The sequence below is a fragment of the Azolla caroliniana genome, unplaced genomic scaffold (assembly GCF_043228905.1).
Source record: "Azolla caroliniana isolate FFs.n. ecotype wild unplaced genomic scaffold, voAzoCaro1.0.p SCAF_14, whole genome shotgun sequence".
NCBI lineage: Eukaryota > Viridiplantae > Streptophyta > Polypodiopsida > Salviniales > Salviniaceae > Azolla > Azolla caroliniana.
Window position 1 is genome coordinate 11,348,845 of NW_028230449.1, and position 23,398 is coordinate 11,372,242.

General features: G+C 34.9%; 1 protein-coding gene across 1 annotated transcript; it reads left to right on the forward strand.

The window, feature by feature from the left end:
• Positions 1–6,417: 6,417 nt before the first annotated feature.
• Positions 6,418–20,121, forward strand: LOC147855452 (Insulinase (Peptidase family M16) family protein). The gene is made up of 24 exons (XM_087330531.1): positions 6,418–6,612; positions 8,277–8,508; positions 8,792–9,042; positions 10,572–10,770; positions 10,862–10,909; positions 11,023–11,130; positions 12,173–12,361; positions 12,706–12,996; positions 13,631–13,732; positions 14,705–14,839; positions 14,923–15,147; positions 15,689–15,892; positions 15,981–16,151; positions 16,573–16,722; positions 16,800–16,937; positions 17,015–17,242; positions 17,340–17,498; positions 17,588–17,714; positions 18,135–18,273; positions 18,348–18,468; positions 18,585–18,665; positions 18,749–18,850; positions 19,496–19,664; positions 19,745–20,121. The coding sequence occupies exons 1-24, from the start codon at positions 6,449–6,451 to the stop codon at positions 19,822–19,824; spliced, it is 3,813 nt and encodes a 1,270-aa protein (XP_087186657.1). The 5' UTR covers positions 6,418–6,448; the 3' UTR covers positions 19,825–20,121.
• The last annotated feature ends 3,277 nt before the right edge of the window (positions 20,122–23,398 follow it).

A 23,398-nucleotide genomic window follows, 5' to 3' on the forward strand; every position in this document is an offset into this window, starting at 1 on the left:
AGAAAATAGACAAACAAAATACCAAAAAAATTCTAAAAAATATGAAAATTTGGATTGAAAATCTATTTTTTCAATATTTATTTATTTTTTATAGAAAAAATTCAAAAAAATTCAAAAGAAAAAGCAAATTTGGAAAAAAAATACGTAAAAGTGGACTTTCAACCAAAATCCAATGCAGTGCATCGGATTTCCGTTGAAAATCCATTTTTTCAATTTTTATTTATTTTTTTATGGGAAAAATTCAAAAAAAAAAGCAAATTTGGAAAAACATACATAAAAGTAGACTTTCAACCAAAATCCGATGCAGTGCATTGGATTTCCGTTGAAAATCCATTTTTTCAATTTTTATTTATTTTTTTATGGGAAAAATAAAAACAAATTCAAAAAAAATTCAAAAAATAAGAAAATTTTCAAAAAAATAAGAGAAATTGGATTTTCAATTGAATCCGATGCACGGAATTGGATTTCCATTGAAATCTAATTTTTCAATTTTTATTTATTTATTTACGAGTAAAATAAAAAATGTTTATTTATTTATTTATGGGAAAATGTTTTATTTTTTCAATTTGTATTTATTTATGTATTTTCGGGAAATCCATGCAATGTATCATATTTTAGTCTATGTAGCTAGAATTCAATGCAGTGCATTAAAATGCAAGAGTATTTTTTTAATGGAAATTTTTAAAAAAATTCCAAGACTTACAGGAATCTGATGCATTATATCCAATTCTAGATGTATAGAGTAAAATTCGACATGTTGCGTCAAATCTAGATGGAATGAATCGGATTTCTGTACGACATCAAAGGCTTACTATGAGAATCTAAGAAAAATGGAAAACATCTTTAAGACATTTTTTAGATTCTAATGATTTTGGTAGAAAGCTTCTCTCACATAATCTAATCTTGTAAATGGAAAGTACATAATGAAATATCATAACCAAAAAGTGAGGAGGAAAGATGCATCAAGCACATCTACTCTTACATTGGATAATGTTTATATATTAGTGTATGACTTATCTTTGACCAAAACAAGTTATCTGTGATAGACCACAATGAAGATACTAAAAGAGGATCTGGAATGTGGCTTTAGACACAACACAAAGACAAACAAGAAGCATGACTCATAAACTCGATGAGGTTGGATTGCAATTGGATCAACACAATGCATTAGTTGCCATTGATGATGAGGATGAGACCTCATAAACTCGTACTAGTTCATCTAATGGGTATGAAGATGATGACATAAACTTGAAAAATGATTGTCCTGATACGTTAACTATAAATATTGTATTGCACATCAAGATTTGGATTCAGAATTTCTATAAATATTGGGGTAAGTCATTTTGGACATTCATTTGTAAGTTTGGCATGTCCATTATTTAGGCATTTTTTTGAACACCTAAATTTCCGTACATGTTAAAAATCGATATATTTTTGGGTCATTTTTAAAATTCCTTTACGCATGCGGCACCCCTTTTTGTGAATCACCCTAATTTGTGTCATTTTTTGATGGACAGTTCTCAAAATGCGACATATTACCTGTTTCAAATGTCCCGGTGTTCATTACTAAGGGTCAAGAAACATTGTGATTCGAGATGGAACAGATTTCAAGGATTCTTGGTACTTGATTAGATATTGTAGGCATTTGGTACTAGCCTCATGTTGCACTTGAAGAGTAATCTTCTCAAAGGGTGAATCAACGGAGTTCATATCCATAATATATATACTTATTACAATGTGATAATAAGTGGTTGAATGCAAGCACTACTAGTGAGAGGGTAGGGTACTTTGTCCCACTCAAGTAATTACAAATTTTAGCAGTCACAAGCAACCATTGTTCCATACTTTGTGTATGATTCCAATCTTCTATGGAGAGCGTATGGTCAACAAACTCATTAGCAATGGCCTTGTCACTTGTGGTACAAATCAAGACATCTCTTAACTTTAGGGATTGTTGATACATAATTAGAGTTGATTTCCATTTAGTAATGCAATCTAGACACGGTGGTTCTTGTTCCCCATTCTCATGCATGAAATATTTTTTAAATATAGCTCTACTCACCAAGGTTGTTAGGTACGGTACAGATACCATACGTATTTAACGTATTAATACCCGTATAGTACCTCTCAATTTAAAAATACGTTAAATACGTTTTCTTAATATGTTAAATACTTATAAAATATGTAAAATATGTAAAATATGTATTTTACATATAGTACGTTAAATACTTCTAGAATTTGAAAATTATTTACCTTTCAAAAAAATATCTATAATATTGTAAAAAACATCTATGATGACACAATTTTGTGATGTACAATATAGTTCTACATCCTAAAATGCATATAAGACATTTGAACATTTCACATCCTAAAATACTTGTAGTAATATGATGTCGACATTCCCTTATTCTATAAATTAGTGTAAGTGTGTATCACGATGTTCTACTTCAAATTGTAATTATTTACAATTATGCCTTCATAGATTGAGGAATCGTCTACGATTATCACGCTTATGATAGGTTTCTCTTTTCTTCGTTTTCTTCTTCTTCTTCTTCTATCTTCTATGATTATCACACTCAAGACAGGTTTATGTCTTCTTTTCTCTCTTCTTCTTCTTCTTCTTCATCGTCATCTCTTTTATTCTTCTTCCTTCCTTCCTTTGGCTTCTTTTTCACTAAAATCTTTTTTTTCTTTTGCTTTTTGTTAGGGTTTTACTTACATTTTCTTTATAAATACGTATTAGACCTGTTTTTTTATAAATACGTTAAATACCGTATTGGACAAACGTACATGATATTTGACTAAACAACATTGAGGTATAGTATGTACTATACAAATGATGAGGTACTATACGTATTTAAACGTTAAATATGAGTACGTAAACAACCATGCTACTCACTTTACTTGTACGTATAGAATGTAATGTCTTCCTTAACTTTATAGTAGAAGGAGTAATAGCTTCTAATGCAGACTTTACACCAAGTTGTTAGGTATGCACCATGCATCTTAACATATGTGATGATTGTAAAATGTATTGTCCATGATGATTAAGTAATAACTGAGCCAATTCTTTTGATGCAACTAGAGATTCACCAGCACCATCAGAAGTTGTAGATAGAATACATGAAGAGATACTAAATGACTTTAGATGCGAGAATAAAGCTTTTTCGACACGTTTTCCTACCCCATCTCCCGAAAAGACATCTAGAAAGTCTAAGAGCACACTAGTCGGCTTACTAGACTCCAAAGAGACCCAATGTAATGTCACGGGATAAAATCCTTTCAAACTATTATTTGTCCACCCATCATAAGTTATATAGCATATTGAAAACTTTGTGAGGACAAATAACTAAGAACTAAATGATGAAGAACAACATACATTCGTAACACTAATCGTTTAAGTGTACGAGCTGATTTAAGTTGATAATTGGGCAAGACATCATGCATTAATCTTTTAAAACTAGAAGACTCAATATGTGCATGAGGTAACATTGGTGAAACTATATATCTAACAATTGTACTATCAATTTTCTTCTCTTGAGGATGAGATACAACTAATGTAGATGTAGATGCATCTATTTGAGTTTGGACAAGAATACTGCGAGAAGCTTGAGGTTGTGATGTGCTATTAATATTATGCTTATCTAATAAATGCTTGGCAATAGAACTTGTAGATGTAGAGTTTGACCATAACAAGTGACAATAAGCACACCGACGTTTAGATGCATCTCCCTCCTTGATGGTGACCATGAGCTTGTTTTTCTTGCTCTTGATTTGATCGTAAGGACGGATACTGATGTTGCGTCTGTGGGTGAAGATAAAAGAGTTGTCGCTTGACTATTTTCCATGTTTATGTATGTACCTATACATAAATTTAAAAACATAGAATAATCAATAAAAACAAGACAAAAAAATTTTGAACAATAAATGAATTTGGGTGCTTGAGATTGTGAAATGGATTCAAATATAGGGACTTGACGATTCATTGGAGCTTTCAGGTCATTCTATGAAGTATGTGATCATTGAGGATAGTATAATCCCCGTTCCAGGAATGAGTACAAGATGATATGTTCATATGGGCCTGGCATGGGCCATACGTTAAAATACACATTCTGGTGGATGATGGAAAATATTTTTTATTCTCCACTCTCTCATATATACTATCAACATGAATGTATTTATGGATGTGTATTGATCGCCCACAAGCAATTCGTCAAACTCAATCCATGGTTCAATTACTAATCCTAAAAAACAATTCAAATTAATTAATAATCCTCAAACTCAATCCATGGTTCAGTTACACACAACAACATAAACGACAAAACATTCAACAACATAAATGACATCTTGGTTTGATGACAAAAGAAGCATTTGGCCACATCAAATGCATATATATCAGTGCCTTAAAAACTATATATATGCAAGCACAATTATGTAAATTCTGATTCGTGCACAACAAAAGCCTCAAGAGTCAACATCAAGTATGTTAGCAATTTCAACAACATAAATGACATCTTGGTTTGATGACAAAAGAAGCATTTGGCCACATCAAATGCATATATATCAGTGCCTTAAAAACTATATATATGCAAGCACAATTATGTAAATTCTGATTCGGTAATAGGTATGTTGCGGTCCGCCGGTACTTGGTAGACTGTAGAAGGCTTTAGGTTGAAGCCTGAAGGCGTGCACTGCGCACTGGTGTAGGTTGCAGGTTGCATGAGGTCCTTGCTCGTCGCGTGCAATCTCCCTCTTGAGCCCCTCTCTCTCTCTCTAATGTTTGTGACTAAACACTAAAGGCAGTGAACAAACGACTCTCTGCTTCAACCTTCTAAGTTCTAACTGTAGTGTAACTTAAAATTTTTAATTGTTTTAACTTTTTAACATGCATGAATGACCTAAATTTAATAATCAGCTTAATTGGTTTGAGTTGGTTTGGCATGGCTCAAGCCGAATCGAGTCGAGCTCAAACCGTTAAACCAAGCTCAAGCCTAAGCTGAACCACACCGAGCCGCTAAATCGCCAAATTGGTCTAAACCGATTTAGGCTTCAGCTGAGCCGTTGCCGATTCCTACTTTTCACACAAGGAAAGAAGAAATTGCAATGTTTTTTATTGGTTATATGTGCACATCTCTATCCCTCTAATTAGTTTTTTAGATTGTCATGGTCCCAACATGGATAAGCAATAAAATCTTAAATTTGGAAGTTTTTCTTTAAGACACAAAAGGGGTGGGACGAAAAATGCTTCTCAATAGATCATGGTAAAAAAAGCGCATTCCATACAAATGTGCAAGCCATCTATTGATTAGTCTAACTAGGGTTACATATCCCACATGTTATGATTACGTGTTAACCTTTGTCTAATGTGATATAATAATCCTGTAGGGATATTTGTTAATCAATGGTGCATTAACACAACTAAAGTAATGAAAGCAAGATAACACAAGGAAGGTCTATTTGACTCCCTGATTTCTAAAGTACATGTGTTATTTTAACATGCAAATGCCTTATATTCACCATAGAAGAAAGAGCTAAACACTTGCCATCAACTAGGGAGATTTCATGCTTAGACCACGAAGAAGAAAGAATACTAAATAGTTCACATTATCCTCATTTATATTGATTTAATCACAAGTCTTTGTCTAGATTATAACATCTAGACCACAAAAGATAGAATGGTGGGTAATGGTCCACCTAGGTAATGGGAATATAACACATTTAATTGCACCCTTGATCGTTGTATAATTATGTACGTGAACGTAACACATACCTTCCACGCTTTTCATGACCATCAACATTGGCTTTTATCCATGAACTAAAGCTCGTTTTCTTGGCCATACCACATGTTTATTGTAAACGTCAACATTGGCTTCAGTCTCAACAATCCCGTTCATTTCCGTGCTCTTTACCCTGCATTTTTCTGGCAACCGAACGATTACATGACATATCCGCATGGATTCATGACCATGCAGCTCGAGGATCAATCTCTTTGTGGAAGACATTGGAGTGGCAACATGTGTACATTGATATCGCGGCTTTCTATCGATGCCAAAAGGCAGGCATTTTTCTCTTGCTTATTACTATCAGGGTTTGGTTGCTCAGGGCCGACGAACACATCATGGGCAAGAAAGAAAGAAAGAAAGAAAGAAAGAAGCTCTGTTGGGGCGCGCCATTGTTTTCACGGCCCACCAATGAGTTTGAGCCACCGCACGAGCAATCGCGGGTTTTCCGCGCCTGTACCGAGAGACCATGGGTGTGATGACCAATGAGATTGTGCCACGTAAGCATAGATGGGTTGGCCGTCCAATGGGAGCGGAGGAAGAGCTGGCCACGTGTCACGACACGGTCAAAACATTTATCTTTGCCCAACCCTAATAGCCTCTCTCTCTCTCTCTCTCTCTCTCTCTCTCTCTCTCTGTGTCTGTCTGTGCCTGCAGCAGCAGCAGCTATGGCGAAGCTTGCCTCCTTCTGTGGTCCTCTCTCCTCACTCAGCAGCAGCAGAGCAAAAGACGAACACGCGCCCTCCCCCTCTTCTGTAGTCAGTTTCCATTTCCCTTCTGGATCAGCTCGCTTCAGCACAGAGAAGGATCGATGCAGGAAATCCAATCGTCGGTTAGTATACTCGTGTATAGATGGAGAGATTGATAATCAAATAATCGACAATCCTTCTAAATTACTTTTTCCAACTGAAGCTATTCTTTCCTTTCTCCTTGACTTTTTTGCTGTCCAAATTTGAGCTGTCATGCGGGTATATTGAAACTCTGATGATGATAGTGAAAATAAAGATGTTTTGGTGCTAAATTCACGTACTCTTAACCCCAACTATATGAATGCCAATGAAAGGAAGCTCAAAGAAGGGCAGTATGCAGGAAATCAACTGTCTTTTGTGGACATCTAGGATATTTCACACACTCTTTGCATAAAACTGGAACTCAAAGAGCGAGAGCACATGCTTGAAAGATGCTAGACTTGCACTAACCATGTGGCCTAGGCATTATGTTCGAATACAGAGGTGAAAGAGCAAATAAACACTTTCTTTAAAGAACGTAGACATGCTACCATTATGTATGAATATCAAGTATTATTCACACACTCTTAACATGCAGAATGGGATTGTCCGCCCTAGGTAAAGATCTTATCTATGAAAAATTCAAACCAAACGAACTTGTCACTGCATCAGTGCACAAGAAGCTAGACATGAAACCCAATGGTTATCTATTAAAACAAAGATGAGAGCGGAACTTCTCTAAAAAACCTAGAGACGAAACAAACTTACCTAGAAACTATCTATGAACATCAAGGATAATTTGCACACTTCAACATGAACAAGAGAATCACCGCTTCTTGAAGCTACCTTTTGCTCTTTATATCAATGTCCCCTTTGCTCGTTCTCTATACACTCTTGGGCACTATTTTCTTCTGTGCTAGACACTATATCCATAGAAATTCAACCTTTTCTAACTTGATTTCAAGAAATAGTAATATTTCTATGCATCTCGCAAATGCCCAAATTATAGGATTATTAAGAGAAGCAGCAGAGTGTTGAAGGTTAATGTTATTATAAAATAACCTGAAAGCTCAGTATCAAGGAGAAAAGAAAAGAAATATGGATGCACATTGGTGAGAAATACTTGTCCTACAAGAAACTATTTTGTATTATGCACTCCCTGTTGAATTTGATCACAGATCATGTTGCTTAATAAATTATGACCAAATGGTTAAATATCTTCTAAAGTTGCAAATAGGTACATATACATGAAGACACATCATATTTATCTCTTACAATCAATGGAAAAAAAAGTACTGAAGGAAAAGCAATTCAAGTCAAAATTCATTGAAATCATTCATTCATGATTAAATTAACATGTAAGACTATCAACTACTTTATATTTAAATGGATAGATGTGTACAAACTTGACACCTACGAGTTATTGGGATGCAAGAGTAATTGCAGACCTATAAACGAAGAAGGTAAATCGTCACTTGTTGCCACATAATAGTCCCTATCTTTAGAGATCTAAATAATTAAAAAAACTATCTTGAAAGGAGAAGGAAAAGATCAAACAGATTTATGTGCAAGGCCAAGACATATGAAAATTACCTGGTGGAGCAGATACATCCACTATGGATATTAAAGATTCCAAATATCTCTAGGAAGACTTTGAATGCCTTAATATTTATTATTGCAAATGAATCTGCCGATTGTATTAGCTATTGCCCTTCGTATGTGATCTTCACTTATATATCTAATGACACTTCTTATATAATTTGTTCAGAATGCACTGTAAAGTTGATTCATCCCTGGTTAGAAAGTCTGTGAATCATTGGAAAGATGGAAGATTGGATGGCTCAGTGGGACAGAAAGACAGATGTAAACATAAGGTGGTTGCTGGTCAACAAAGCTTAATTCTATACAAACACTTTAAAGATAGTCCTGAAACAAGCTTTTGGAGAGGAAATACAACATTAAGGAGCTCTATTCGTTCCTGTCCATGGCACATATGTCAGGTGATTTTGTGTATCTATAGAAAAAGGTTGTATAACATGATTTTTGGATAAGTAATAGTGTATGATGTTAGTGAAAACATGAAATAAAACAGCACAAAATTATCAATCATTAATGGAAATTTGAAATTTTACTGGAAAATCCTGTATATGAGGACTTGTGATTTCAGAGTCATTTTTTTTCAAGATTAGAATTAATTTTCTTCTTGCTTCACTTTTTAACTGCTGTTTTGAATGCAATCCATTCATTATTAAGGTTTTGATGTTGAAACTCACATTTCAACAGACGAAATCCAAACCAATGAGAACTGTGGCATCAGCTGGTAGCAATCAGCCCCATGCAGCTGCTAGTTCTATTGCTTTACCAGGAGAATCTCTAGAGAATATGGACACGAGTAATATGCAGAAACTTATTGGCAAGGATGACATGGAGAACATACTATTATCAAGATTACCATCACATCCCAAAATCCATAGAGGCCAACTTAAAAATGGGCTTCGGTTTGTTGTTCTTCCCAACAAGGTTCCATTAAACAGGTTTGTTGGAGCTACGTTATTGATTAATAAAGAGTTACAAAGAATAAGTTTCTAAAATTGATGAGCTATTCGGAATCTGCATTCTACTGCAGTAAAGTGTTCGTTGGAATGTACATGTTGATAGTCTGGTTTGATGCCATTAGAATATTACTTTAAATGTTTATACCTTATATGTTGTTTTTGTTCCTATGTACAGACTTTAGACATCATTAAAAACCTAGAAAAACTTGAATTAGCTGTCTAACTTTATTCTATCTTTAACTAAGTAAATTTCAGCTGATTGACTCTGAATTTTGAAGGTAAATGTATTCGTACTTAAACTGTAGAGCTCACTAACTTTGAAATATGAAGGAACATTTATTTATGAGCTATTAGTAATTTACAACTTAATGTTTCTCCTTCATATATTCACACATGATATGCTACATGTGACATTATACAGACCACATGGAAAATAACATTATTTTATTCCTTCTCCGGAGTGCCACAGTTAATAAATGTATTATCATTTCCCTTTCAAGGTGTTACATATCCAAGATGAAGCTTCCTACAGGTTTCTTGATTCGTTGAAATATGTTGGGCTTATAGTTTTGTTGTAGTATCCATGCTTGACTGGTGATGCCATTAAATGTTCTTAAGTTGAGGCCTTTACATTAAATGTAATTCTGCTCATGTGAGATTGGGATTCTACCTAAGGTTTTAACTGTCACACATTGGTTAACAGTGACATTTTGAGATCTTCTATGAATCTTCATCATTAGTTCACTTGAAAATACACAACTCAAGCTATGGATGCCCCAGTCTAGCTATGTATCTTTAACTAAAAAACGTCAAACAGAAAGGAAAGCTCAAAAGTGCATCAGTCATAGGTAAATTATCCATATACTAGGTTAGTATTGAAGATTTGTCCACATTGCACTGATGATAAGATCATTTTAAGGGACTCTCTAAATGGTAAATCCATATATGTTATCTAATTGTTCAAAAAACTCATATCCTGCAATAACTTCTTATTATGTTATGATATAAAAATTATGGACACTAAAAAACTCATGAGCTACTTGCGGAGGTGAAAAAAAGCAAAATATCAATGCATGTAAATAAGCATAATGCACATGGACCTCTTATTGGTTAAAATCTGCAGGTTAGAGATCAAATCCCACAAATTTAGACCGAATTAAGGAAATATGTCTCTGCAGCAATATTTTCCACCACCTCTTCATCTGTCATGCTTTATTACTGATAATGCAACTTAATTAGAAGCTCAAAACTCTAGAAAATGTTCATTTTATCACATTTTCTCTTCTTTTACATTTTATTCCTGTAAGATAACAAGGATCAACCAAAGGTTTTAGCCTTTTTGAGCTTAAGAGAAAACATATACTATTTCTTTGATAATAGGCATTGGTCAGATTGTTTATGACCAATACGCTTATAAACTGTATCTTTTTATTGCATGATAAAATCTGCAATGATTTTTACATGTTATTAGTCATGTAAGCGAGTTTTCTGTATCACTATTTATATAGGTTTGAAGCACACTTGGAGATGCATGTGGGTTCAGTAGATGAAGCAGAGAATGAGCAAGGCATAGCACACATGATTGAACATGTTACATTTCTGGGAAGTAAAAAGCGTGAACAACTTCTTTCAAATGGTGCTCGATCCAATGCTTATACAGACTTTCATCATACAGTGTTTCATGTGCATGCTCCTGTGCTTGTTCCGGTAAATTTACACTTCATCTTATTTCTTCATTGTAAGATTTGACAGAAATGCCTTGTTTTTCTCATCCATTTGATACTATCCTTGTCTATAGGGAACTAATGAACCTATGCTACCACGAGTATTAGACACATTGCATGAGGTATGCTTTATGTTAAGGTTACAAAATAATATTCAAATCTAGGACAGGGACAACATGCAAATAGTTGGTTGTGGACCGTGAATTTATTAAGTTGTAGATATATTTTACTTTAGATTGCATTCATGCCCAAGATTGTGGAGTCAAGAGTTGAGAAGGAGAGGCGAGCTATTCTTTCAGAATTGCAAATGATGAACACTATTGAATACAGAGTTGACTGCCAGGTAAATATTTGTGTTAACATTTTATCACTTATTATTCACAATGGTATTTTAATTTTGAATGCGTTTACATAAGTATACATTCTTTACCACTAATTGAAATTTGAAGCTAATCAGATGCTCTTTCAAATCAGTGGATTATCATAATGCAGCAGGCCTGATTTAATACCTTGTTAAGAAAAACTAATCGGCCATGAATGGTCTAAAACTTAAGGCACTATTCTTTGTGTGGATACCGAGTAGAGTTAGTGTGATTGGTTATCCACTTATTTTGTGGGCATGATTCCTAAATTTCTAGAAGATTCCTAGTTGAGAATTCGTTATCCTGGAGAATACGATTGTTATGAACTTCGTAGAAATTTTCCATTTCCTTACTATCTTTGAAGAATTTTGCGTCATTATTTTTTAATCACGAGCATTCAGAATGAAGTCAAAATTTTTTTGCGGAAATTGGATAGTTTGGAATTTTATGCAAACGTTTTGGCAAGATAAGTTTACATGACGGGATTTTGCTTTTTTTTAAGTGAAAAATTGATATATTCGCTGTTAATGATATCATCAATGGAAAGCATCTAAATCATTTTTTATCACCTTGAAGAAACTTACCATGTAGCTGATTCCAAATGTAACGTGAGGATTCCGTTCTCTTTTACTTGTATCCTGTGGTATCTTCTGTTGTGGGCAGATTTGTTGTACAGCATAAAGTTGCATCTATTTATTTCAATGTTTAATGAAGAGACTTGGGTCTAATGTTTTTGCATGAGGAATGTCTTAGTTTGCTTGTTGAGTACACTTCCTTTTGTGACGAATAAATTCTATAAAGTACTTTACATATGATTTCATTTTTTATTGAACAATTCAAATAGATGATTCTATAATGCTTAAATATATGATTACAATTATATAATTTTGCTCTGGAAATGTCTCTTTTTATTTATATTTGCTATCAACTATAAGTGGTATATCAATAAAGAAGCTAGAATTTCTTTTCAATGTGAAATGTGTGAATGTGACTTCTGATTATTTGTGCTCTTAATATTCACAGCTTTTGCAGCAACTCCATTCAGAAAATTTATTGGGCTACAGATTCCCTATTGGTCTGGAGGACCAGATAAAGAAATGGGACGTGGACATGATTAAGGCATTTCATGAACGCTGGTACTTCCCTGCAAATGCCACTCTATATATTGTGGGAGATATCGATAGTGTCGACAAGGCAATTGAGCAAATTGAAGTATGTTTGTAATCCACTTGTCTAGGATCAAATTTGCATACTACTTCGTTTTTGGACCCACCAAGCTTGTTAAATCAAGTTTCTTAGTTTTTTATTTACCACATTTAAATAAATTTTTTGTTGCTATATATACAGAATTTAGTTCTCTTATTGCCTTTTTTTGCTTTGTGTTTCAAATATCTAATGAAGAAACATACTCTGCTCTAGTATATATTTCTGATGGTAGTCTCTGATTTTGTAATTTTGATAACACATTAATGTGAGATAATCATGTTTTAGTAAGTTGAGCTTAAAGATTCATGCTGTATCAGGGTGAAAACATAGACGATTATAATTTTCTGCAGGCAGTCTTTGGCCGAGTCCCTGCTGGATATTATCCTCCTGTTGAGAAGTCTCCTGCAACGGGGCCCGCTGCTCATCTCCAAATGCCAAAGTTCCAGAGCTTTTTGATTGGGGCGGGTATTGTTGATCCACCAGCCATGGCTCCAGTGCCACCTCTAGTAAAAAAGGAAAGGCATGCAGTTCGACCTCCTGTAAAGCATGAATGGTCATCACCACAGCCTGTAACTGCTGTAAAACCATATATATTTCAGCATGAGCTGCTACAAAATTTCTCTTTAAGTTTGTTTTGCAAGGTAAGTACTGCAATGCTGCAATGAGAGGGAGGGAGGGAAATGAAATACCACAGTAAGGTTCACTTAAATGACCCGTGAGACCAAAATTAGAACCATAATCTGAATGAAATAAAGGGTAAAGAAAAAAGAGCTACAAATCCAAAAGCTGGAGACACATTCAAGTACCAGTTGTAGGGGTTTGGGACAGAGGGTTACGATATGACTGGGAGAGAGGTGTACACTCTTGTATGTCTCTGTCTTATAATATTGATATCAACTTTTGTCCAAAGAGGAACGGTCACTCATTTTCCAGGAAAGATAATCTTGGGTTTTGGGGGCAGAAGTAGATAATGGGAATGGACACCAAAATGCAAAAATGATAAAAACATTGGCATTATATAATCCTTATGGGAGCAGCCTATAGCCACGGTCATAGGCATGAAGCTGCATTGCATAGGCATGGCATGGAGTATGCAATACATAGGTTGTGAAGTGGGGCATATTTTATGTATCTTTTTCTTTCTAGATTTGCTCATTTTCAGAGTTAGTCCAGTACCTTATGGAGCATATTTTCTAAATTAGAAATATTATTAGATAAACAAAATTACAATAAATGTATTTAGCTCTTAATATACCTCCTTACTATTTGGAGCAGCAACCTGTACAAAGAGTTGTTACATATTCTGATTTGCGGGATGTGCTTATGAGGAGGATTGTATTGTCAGCATTGCAGTTTCGGATCAACAATCGCTACAAAGTATGTTTCACTGAGCTTACTTTCTTATTGGCTATTCCCAATGCCATTTCTATTTAATTGAAGTCTCTTTTCGGGGTTTTCCAGTTCTGACAGTTGCCTTCATCTTTAACTAAGTGTGTTTTCTCTCAAATAGACTATTTTTGGAAATTGTATTAATGGGATGCAAGTGTTTCAACAACCTATTGCAAAGACATTTTGTAATGGCAATGGATGCTCAGGAGCTATTGTATTTCATGGTCTATGTACACCATTTGTTTCACATGTAACTGGTTTTTCATGGTCTATGTACACCATTTTTTCATAGTTTTTGCACGGTTTTTGGGATGCTAGTGTTTCGACAACCTATAGCAAATATATTTTGTAATGGCAATGGATGCTCAGGAACTTTTGTATTTTCTCTCCAATAATACTTACAGATATTTCCTTTTTAAAATGAAAATGTTCTGATCCCTGGTTTTATTGGTATTTTTGGCTCGCTTTAACTTTTTCTTTGAGATTTATCAATGCATTTTCTGTGTCCTCATTTAAGAATATCTTCTGGCCTCTCAACTGAAGTGTATTCTAATATTTCTATTGCTGTTTCTACTTCATCTCTACTATATTATTTTTCTGCTGCCACTGCTACTGATACCCAAGCTGTTCAGTCCCTTATGTTTCTTTTTCTCCAATATTCCAGTATATTCTTGATCAAAGAATGATCTTCTTAACCCCATATCATGTGCTCATCTCTCAGAGAATAACTCAATTGTTTTAGGCATGATATTTGTAACTTAAAAAAAACATGCTTATGTCATAAACCACATGATAACCACAGATACAGATAAGTTGAACTGTTTGAGTAATATACTGTGGTTGGTATGTCTATTTCATGTCACATCTTTAGTGTTCACTGTGTGGATCTGTAAAACACTTCAATTCAGTAGGCCAACATGTAATGAAGCTTTCCTTACACTGAGGAAATGGTGGTGACAGAGTGCAAATCCTCCGTTTATAGGGATTGAGCTTGATCACAGCGATTCTGGTAGGGAGGGATGTTCTGTAAGTACACTCACTATAACTGCACAAGCAAAGGACTGGAAGGGAGCCGTAAATGTATCTGTTCAGGAGGTGACTACTGATAACTAATTTTTCTGTTGTCAGTTTGTATGTTTAAGCAAGATCCTTCATTTATTTTATTTTATTTAGTGCAGGTTCGGCGTTTGAAAGAGTTTGGTGTTACAAATGGTGAGCTGACTAGGTATTTGGCAGCTTTATTGAAAGACAGTGAACATCTTGCAGCCATGGTTGATAGTGTTGCCTCAGTTGATAATTTGGAATTCATAATGGAAAGTGACGCTCTTGGTCACACAGTTATGAATCAACTTCAGGGGCATGAAAGTTTGTTGGCTGTGGCACAAACAGTCACTTTGGAAGATGTAAGTCTATCTGATGTAGTGCTGCTTCCATTAGGAAGTGTTGATGGATTCAACATTATATTTACAATTTGTTGCAAGGTATGAGCTCAGTAGAAATAAAGAAAGGAATTTGCCGAAAATAGCCTATGATACTGAATAGAAGATTACATCTTAAATTGTTATGTATCTTTGACCAAAATAAATTTAAAGTACCAGAGAAACTTAAAATAGGAAAACTGTATAAGGTACCAGAGAAATTTATTAGCTATGCACTTACAGATTTTAAGCCTAGATGGACTGAAATTTCTGCCTTACAAAGATCTCCAACATGGGATACTAATCCTGGATATCGAGATGCATAAGGGTATGGGACAACGTGAGTGCTCAGGGATGCATGATGTTGTTCCAGATCTTCTGATGCAATCGCCACCTCTAATGTGAAGAGCTGTGCATCTGAGAGAGGGAGGAAGAGAATTGTAGAGCGATTGTGTGACCTTTATAACTATTGTATATTTTTCGTTTTGTAATACAATACTCATTGCAATAAAAGAGTTTCTTGCAGGTAAATGCCATAGGTGCATCTCTTCTTGAATATATTGGTGATTTTGGCAAACCGTATGCTTCATCACCAGCTGCTATAGTAGCATGTATTCCAAAAACTATTCATCAAGATACAGGTGGAGTCATAGAGTTCTCTTTGACTGGTGATGAGATTATAGGTGTGCTAACTGAAAGTCTAGATGGACCCTTATCTCCAGAAGCAGAGGTTCAGTACCTCCTCAAAATTATATTTTAATTAATCCAGATATCCAATTTTATTGTCAATAACTTGGTTTGGTAACTTGGTTGTGTAGTTGGAAGTTCCGAAGGAGTTGATTTCTGAGTCCACAGTTGAGAAGCTCAAGTCACTGCGCAAACCTTATTTTGTTGGTGTTACAGAAAGTAATAAAAATGTTAAAGAATATGATGAGGCCACAGGGATCACCCAACGTAGACTTTCAAATGGCATTCGTGTCAATTACAAGGTACTTCTTATTTGAGGATAGGATTTTTGCATAGCTGTTCAATCATGGCTATGTATTCATATTGATCAGCTTTTTATCTTGTCCAGTGAATGATACACTTGAGAATTAGAAGTATGGTCAGATTTCAGATTAATGAAGCATCGCAACACTAAGAAATATATTGAATTTTCTGGTTCATGACTGGAAGGAATGGAAACTGAAGTTGTTCACAAGCATGTAGCCACTGTAGTATTATTTTATGGTAACTGGGAGACAAAGTAACAGAACTTACCATATTGTATGACCATGCTGTTATGGTATTCCATGATGGTTATCTGTGTATATATAATGACTGTAGCTGTCAGTGATTGAACATTGGATCTGAAAGAAATATGACAAACAGGATAGCTGTTGATTGTTGGTATCAATTGTTATTTTGCAGAAATCTGTGAATGAAGCAAAAGGAGGTGTCATGAGGCTTGTAGTACCTGGTGGAAGAGCACGGGAAACTGTTGAAGCTAGTGGGGCAGTTGCTGTTGGCATGCGCACTCTTAGTGAAGGTGGCACTGTCGGTACATTTGAACGGGAGCAGGCATATATCTGATTACTGAGAGTGTCCACTTATAGGAACTGAAAACCTTTGATCTAACACTCTTATTATTAATATAGGTGGAGGTGTTTTGTGTAAGTCGTTTAATCAATTGCATGCTTGAGGCTGATGAAGAGTTCATTTGTATGGATTTCCATTTCACATTACGCGATGATGGTATGCGTGCTACTTTCCAATTACTGCATATGATTCTGGAGGTGTGTATTTATCACTTTCTTGTATATGCATGGTCACATAATACTCTAGTAGGTCTTCAACTCTCGTTATGTTACAGAACAATGTTTGGTTGGAGAATGCATGTGATCGTGCAAAGCAGTTATATTTAACGTACTATCGAGCAATGCCAAAAAGTCTGGAGCGTGCCACAGCGAATTGCATCATGCGTACAATGCTGGGTGGAGAAGAGCGTTTTGTTGAGCCCTCACCCCATGCACTTCAAACTCTTTCTCTTTCAGTTGTTAAGGATGCTGTTTTGCAACAGCTTGTCACTGAAAACATGGAGGTATATCTGCAAATGTCCCATGAATGAGTAACACATTTGGGAATGTGTAAAAACATGGAAGATTTGTAGCATCATGACCAGTGCAAAATCTTTGCAGGTCAGTATTGTGGGGGATTTTACAGATGAGGAGGTGGAAGATTGCATAATTGACTACCTAGGAACAATTTCACCGACAAAAGCTAACATAGAACTAGAATTAAAAGAGCGTCCATTAGCAATTCAGCCACCTGCAAAACCTGAATTGCGGCATCAGAAGGTAAAATCTCTTTCTAAGCTAAGAATTTAGCTGCATATAACTGAAATCAGCAAATCAATGAGTCTTTTGGCAAAATAATTGTTTTATAGGTATTCATTAAAGACACAGATGAAAGAGCTTGTGCATACATAGCTGGTGCAGCTCCTAACAGATGGGGCTTGACAGCTGATGGACAAGATTTAGGCTGTTGGATTGAGCATACAAACTGCACTACAGGTAAGCCATTTATTTAGTGTCTACTGTTCTTATATTTTCTTGTGATGGAATAGAACTCTTCTCTATGTAGATGAATGCTAATTTTCAGTAGGCGTGGTCCGTACGTTCTATTATTACTTTGAGCTGAATACACTCATATCTGGTGGCATTGTGATTCAAATAGAGGTAGCAATGCAACTTATAATGTATTCATAATGATCACTGTTAGTTCAGAGTCGAATGTGAACTCTGTTTCTCACCCAATGTCAATGTCAAAAGCAAGGGAAACCTCTCAATGCAGCACATCTGAAAAGACTGATTCAAGTAAAACCTAGGGCAAGGGAGGATGAGTTGCTGAATCTTTTTTCATCTATAGGTAGGGCATACAACTGTTTAAAAATCTTCATTAACGATTCCTTTTGTATCTCTTCAACGATTCAGAAGAACAGGCATTGGCATTGGCATCAGATGGTGACGAAGTAGTCATGGATGGTAATGGTGTCTTCAGTTTACGGCATAAACACCATCCTTTATATAGTTGTGTGGCTTTGACACTCCTGGCAGAAATAATCAATGCTAGGTAAATTTTTGGTTTGTTCATATGACAAGAGGAGACTGCTGTGCATGTCTAATTTATAGCTCTGTACATTTCAGGTTGTTTACGACAGTACGGGATACTCTAGGGCTAACTTATGATGTTTCATTTGAAATGAGCCTATTCGACCGACTCAAAGGGGGTTGGTTTGTTATATCAGTTACATCTACTCCAGAGAAGGTACCATTCCCCATTTAATGTTTGGTTTAAGATTTATTATCATGTTTGTTTAAATCTACCTCAGAAGGTATGAATTGTAGATTTAATATCATCCTTTGGATTCATGTGATATTTAGGTGACCAAGGCTGTAGATGCATCTCTTAAAGTTTTGCGGGACTTGCGTGATATTCCAATTACTCAACGGGACCTTGATAGGGTATGTATAACTAGGTTCCTAGCACAGGATGTGTAATGATGGTGTCAATTGTGAATGTTGTTTTATGCTGTGAACTCGTGCAGGCTAGACGCACACTCATGATGCGTCATGAATCTGATTCAAAAGATAACATATATTGGTTGGGTTTGATAACGCATTTGCAGTCAACGAAGGTGTTTAGAAAGGTATCTTTCTTCCACTAATTCTATCTACAGAAGATACTCAAACTTTCTGATTATTATTTCTATTTCCGGTTATAAGCAGCAGATTTAAGTATCCCAAATGTACAATAATAGTTTTAAAATGGTAGGGAATGCAGCAGATTCAACTATCCAAAATGCACAATAATAGTTTTAAAATGATAGGCTATGCCAGTGAATGCAGAAGGATAGTTTATGAGACAGTGAAATAGAGTATGCATAATAGCACCGATTAGAGTTGTCTATAGAAGTTTCATGGATATTCAGAGTGACTCCAGAACATGGGTCATGGATGCGATGGAACCTGGTTCCTTTTTGTAGCAGTTATTGAGGCCATTGGCTTTGTTGATTGAAGATCTTCTTTAAGCACTTGCCACTCACCAAATATTTTGTTCTGATTGTACTTTGAAATGTTATTTTACATGGAACCAATGGGTTGGTTCTGATACTAACCATAACCATTATGGTGAGGACAATAAGATGAGGAATATTTAAGTTTACATTTACAATGCTCATTGGTAATTATTAGTAATTGACCAGCTGTGGAGAACTGAAGATGACCCAATCTAATCTAGTATCTGCAAACATCACACTTCCAGAAGTTAAGAGTCTTTTTCTTTTATATAACAGGATATCAGCTGCGTTAGAGATCTGCTCCAGCTTTATCAAGCTGCCACTATTGAAGATGTATACAATGCGTATAATCTTCTTAAAGTAGATGATGAGTCCCTTTTCACATGTATTGGAGTTGCTGGAAGTCAGGTAGCGAAGGAGACGCTGGTTATAGAAGGACAAAATGGTTAGTTTATTTTCACATATATGTTTGTAACATGCATCTAGTGTGTTGAATCTTATGTAGTGATGTTGACATTTCTACAGGTGATGGTGAAGGTATCGGTATGTCAGGATCCCTTACACATGGAAGGGGCATGTCAACAATGACTAGGCCAACTATGTGATTGTTGAATGTTCTGAAAGGTTGTGTACTGGAGGGCATGGTAAAGCTCAGAATAAGACACATTTGTCACTTCATTTAATATGATTGGGCTCTCGAAAATATTTTGATTTGCTCAACACCTTCATTAGAGTGTAATATAAATCATTATGATATAATATTCACATAATTCATTTACATCAGTATAGTTAAAAATGGAAACCACTGACCTTACAATCCATCCAAGGGGTAATCTTTGCTCACTCTCTTAGTTAATATATCCAGAAGATAATTCATGAAATTCTTTTTTCTTTTTGATTAATTTGTTCAAACTGGTTGAAAGGAGTTTTAATGGCTATCAAATTCTAAATTCTGTAATGAGCAAAACTTGACTTCAATGTTATCGAACTTGTATATACAAAGGAAGTTGATTAAGTCTTGATATTCAACTTGAATTTATTGTGGAATAGTATCAAGTTTAATTAAATTGAATTTCAGTTTGTAGTATGACTTTATCATATTAAATTCTAGCAAACTTTTTGAAATGATAAAGAAATGGTGAAAAGAGTTTCTTTTCTTCAGATGTGTTTTGATATCAAAGGTGAATTTACAAATGAAGAGATGCTAGAAATGTACAAAGCCTATATATGCATGACAGAGTGACGCCTATGCATGAGAACATTGAAACACGTTGTAATACATGCATTGATCTTGACGAAAGAAGATGATGAACGGGAAAGTAGCTGATGTAACTCTTATTACAAGTGAGCTTATGAAATGGATAATGTTAAGTACTCGAGTTGGCTCATGATTATCATAGATCAAGCTATTAAACAAGGTTTGTCTAATAATTGACTCGAGAATTGGATTAAGCCAAAATTTAAAGCAAAGAACAAAAATTTAGTATCAAATTATCATACAATTATGACGAGCTCAATTGTTGTTGGAGCAAAAGGTAATTGTATGGGTTAAAACTCAAAACAAAGAGCACTTGGGCAAGTAGGTTTTAGATCAAACATTTGGTTATATTAAGAGCAATTATGGAAATTTGCTCTAATGTTGCTTTGTTGATTTTAAGAAAGCATTTGATACAATACTATGAAGTGAGCTTTGGAATAGAGTGGAAATTGGCATGCAATTAAGAGTATCAAGTTGTTATGAGCAAGTTTAATGCCAACTAAATTGAGAATGGTTTCTCATAATACTTTTTAAGTAACATGGGGGTTCAACAAGGATGTTTATTATCACTTACACCCTTTGGTTACAAATAAATGCATGTTACAAATAAATGGAACGTATGCTTGAGTCTAGACTTCAAAGCTGGTTGGAAAAGTTATTATACAACCAGAGTGATACTCAAAGTGTGGGGAGGAACTATCTCTCTACATGCATGGAATAAGATTGAGAAGATTGAGAAGATTGAGAAGATGTTTATAAGGAGACCATTGAGAGTTAAATTCATCTCCTCCTATTAAGTTATGCTTTTGGAAACAGGTATTCGACCTATAAAGCTATTGGCGCTATAGATAACAATCAACAACAACTCAGTTTGAATCGGCTTGAACCGCGAAACTACAGCTTAATGGTTTAAATGCTTTTGTTCGGTTAGGTTTAGGTTCAAGTTTTCTTTAACGGTTTGGTTTGGGTGGTGAACAATTTGGTTTAGTTCAGTTTTAACCGTTTAAAATTGCGGCTTAAACGGTTTGATGTTTTTTAAATATATTTTTAAACAAGCTTTTTATTTTTAAGCCTAATTCTAACATTTTAGGAAAAATCTTTAAAATTTTAAATAATGAAAATATTTAAAAAATAAAAAATAAAATAAAAAATTGAAATTTGACCCAAGTTGCAAACTAAAACCGAACCACGAAACCGTGGTTTTAACGGTTTAATGGTTTGTATTTTATTTCTCATGGATCGGTTTAAATGGTTTCTGTTAAAACGGTTTCATGGTTATGTTAAGTTTGATCGAAGTTTCAAAATTTTTAAGTAGTTCGATTTTAAGAGTATATAGATATATTAAAAAAAGACAAGAATATGCCAAATAGTAGATTACCACATCTTGGTTGCAAAGTTGGACGTAAACTACAAAAGAATCACAAGAGCAAAATTCTCTCATTTGGTTGGGTAACAAACATCAAAAACTAGTTTAAAAGATGGAATGTTATGAAATATGTAGTTATCGAGGAAAGATTAATGGAGCCACTAAGGAAGAATCGTGAATATGCTAAAAGGACAAAATTAGAATATTATGTTGCAAACATCAATCTTAAATATTGGGTTCTATATAATGCAAAAAGTCCTATTGATCGTATTCAACTTTACCTCATTACTAACATGAGTTTAACTCTAGTAGAGCCTTAACACTCCTTCACACTTGATCACACAACCTAGGTATTGATGTTACAATATGGAATCAAAATCAACCAAATATAAAGACATGTAAAGTATGCAAGGGCTAGTACAAAATAATATCACTTCATTTTTACATGCTCTGCATATAGTACAATTTGTGAAAGCTATGACGATATATTAAGAGGGGGTGATGACTTAAGTATCACACTAAATAGAACACTTCGAAGGTTGAGCGCATATGTGTAGGCCTTATTCGCACATTGAGACTTGGTGCTTCGAAGTATGAGTATCCCTTCTTAGAAAGGACACACACATCAAGCGAATTTTCGTACTTAGGTTCCATGGGTCGATGTTGGCCTCTCTATAGACGCTTAAAAAAATATCTATATAGAGGGTTTTAATAAAAAAACATTGTTGTAAGCATGAGGTGAACTTTGACATCAAGCCTTGGGTAAGGATGAAGGGCTATTAAAGCCTTGAGAATGTCTTGACCAAGTAGATCTTTTCAACTCACTTTACTTCCACTACACTGTTGATGTGTTACTAGTAGCATTTCAACACACCACTTTGAATTTCAGATTCCATTTAGTACTCATAACTTTCTAAACATAGTCTCCACTTTTGTCTCCTTGAACCTTAATGTGTATGTGTGTTACTTTTTCCTACCCACAACTCATTTCAAAAACCAAAGGTTAAGGGGTTCAAATGGCTTTTTTCTTGATAAGTTGATTGGTATGAAGATGTTGCGGGTCTCTTTACATTTTTTATCTCCAATTTTGGGCTATTTGTCTACTTCCACGAGGACTATTGTATTATACCTAGCTTATTATGAAGATGTTGCAGGTTGCTTTAACTTCAACTCCAAACAAACATAGAAAAATATTGTTGTGTTTAGTTCTCGTAAAGGCAACTCTCTATGGTACTTCTCATAACTTTTCGAAGTAACATAAAAGCACGTAAGTTTTAACCATAAAAATGGTTGGTATATTGCCCATTTAGAAGCATGTGGGGAATTCAGCTATTCGATAATAACATGCATATACTCCTTTGCCTTCGTAGATGCATTCAATAATCTCTCATACCAATACACCATGATTTTTATAATAGTGTGGTGTACCTTTGTGCCACCTTTTTAGCAAGTGCAAGCCTTCATGTTATGGTGTACCTTTGTGCCTTGGTGCCACCTTTTTAGCATGCATGTATGTGTGCATTAGTTGCTAGCCAACCCAACCCAAATGGGTATC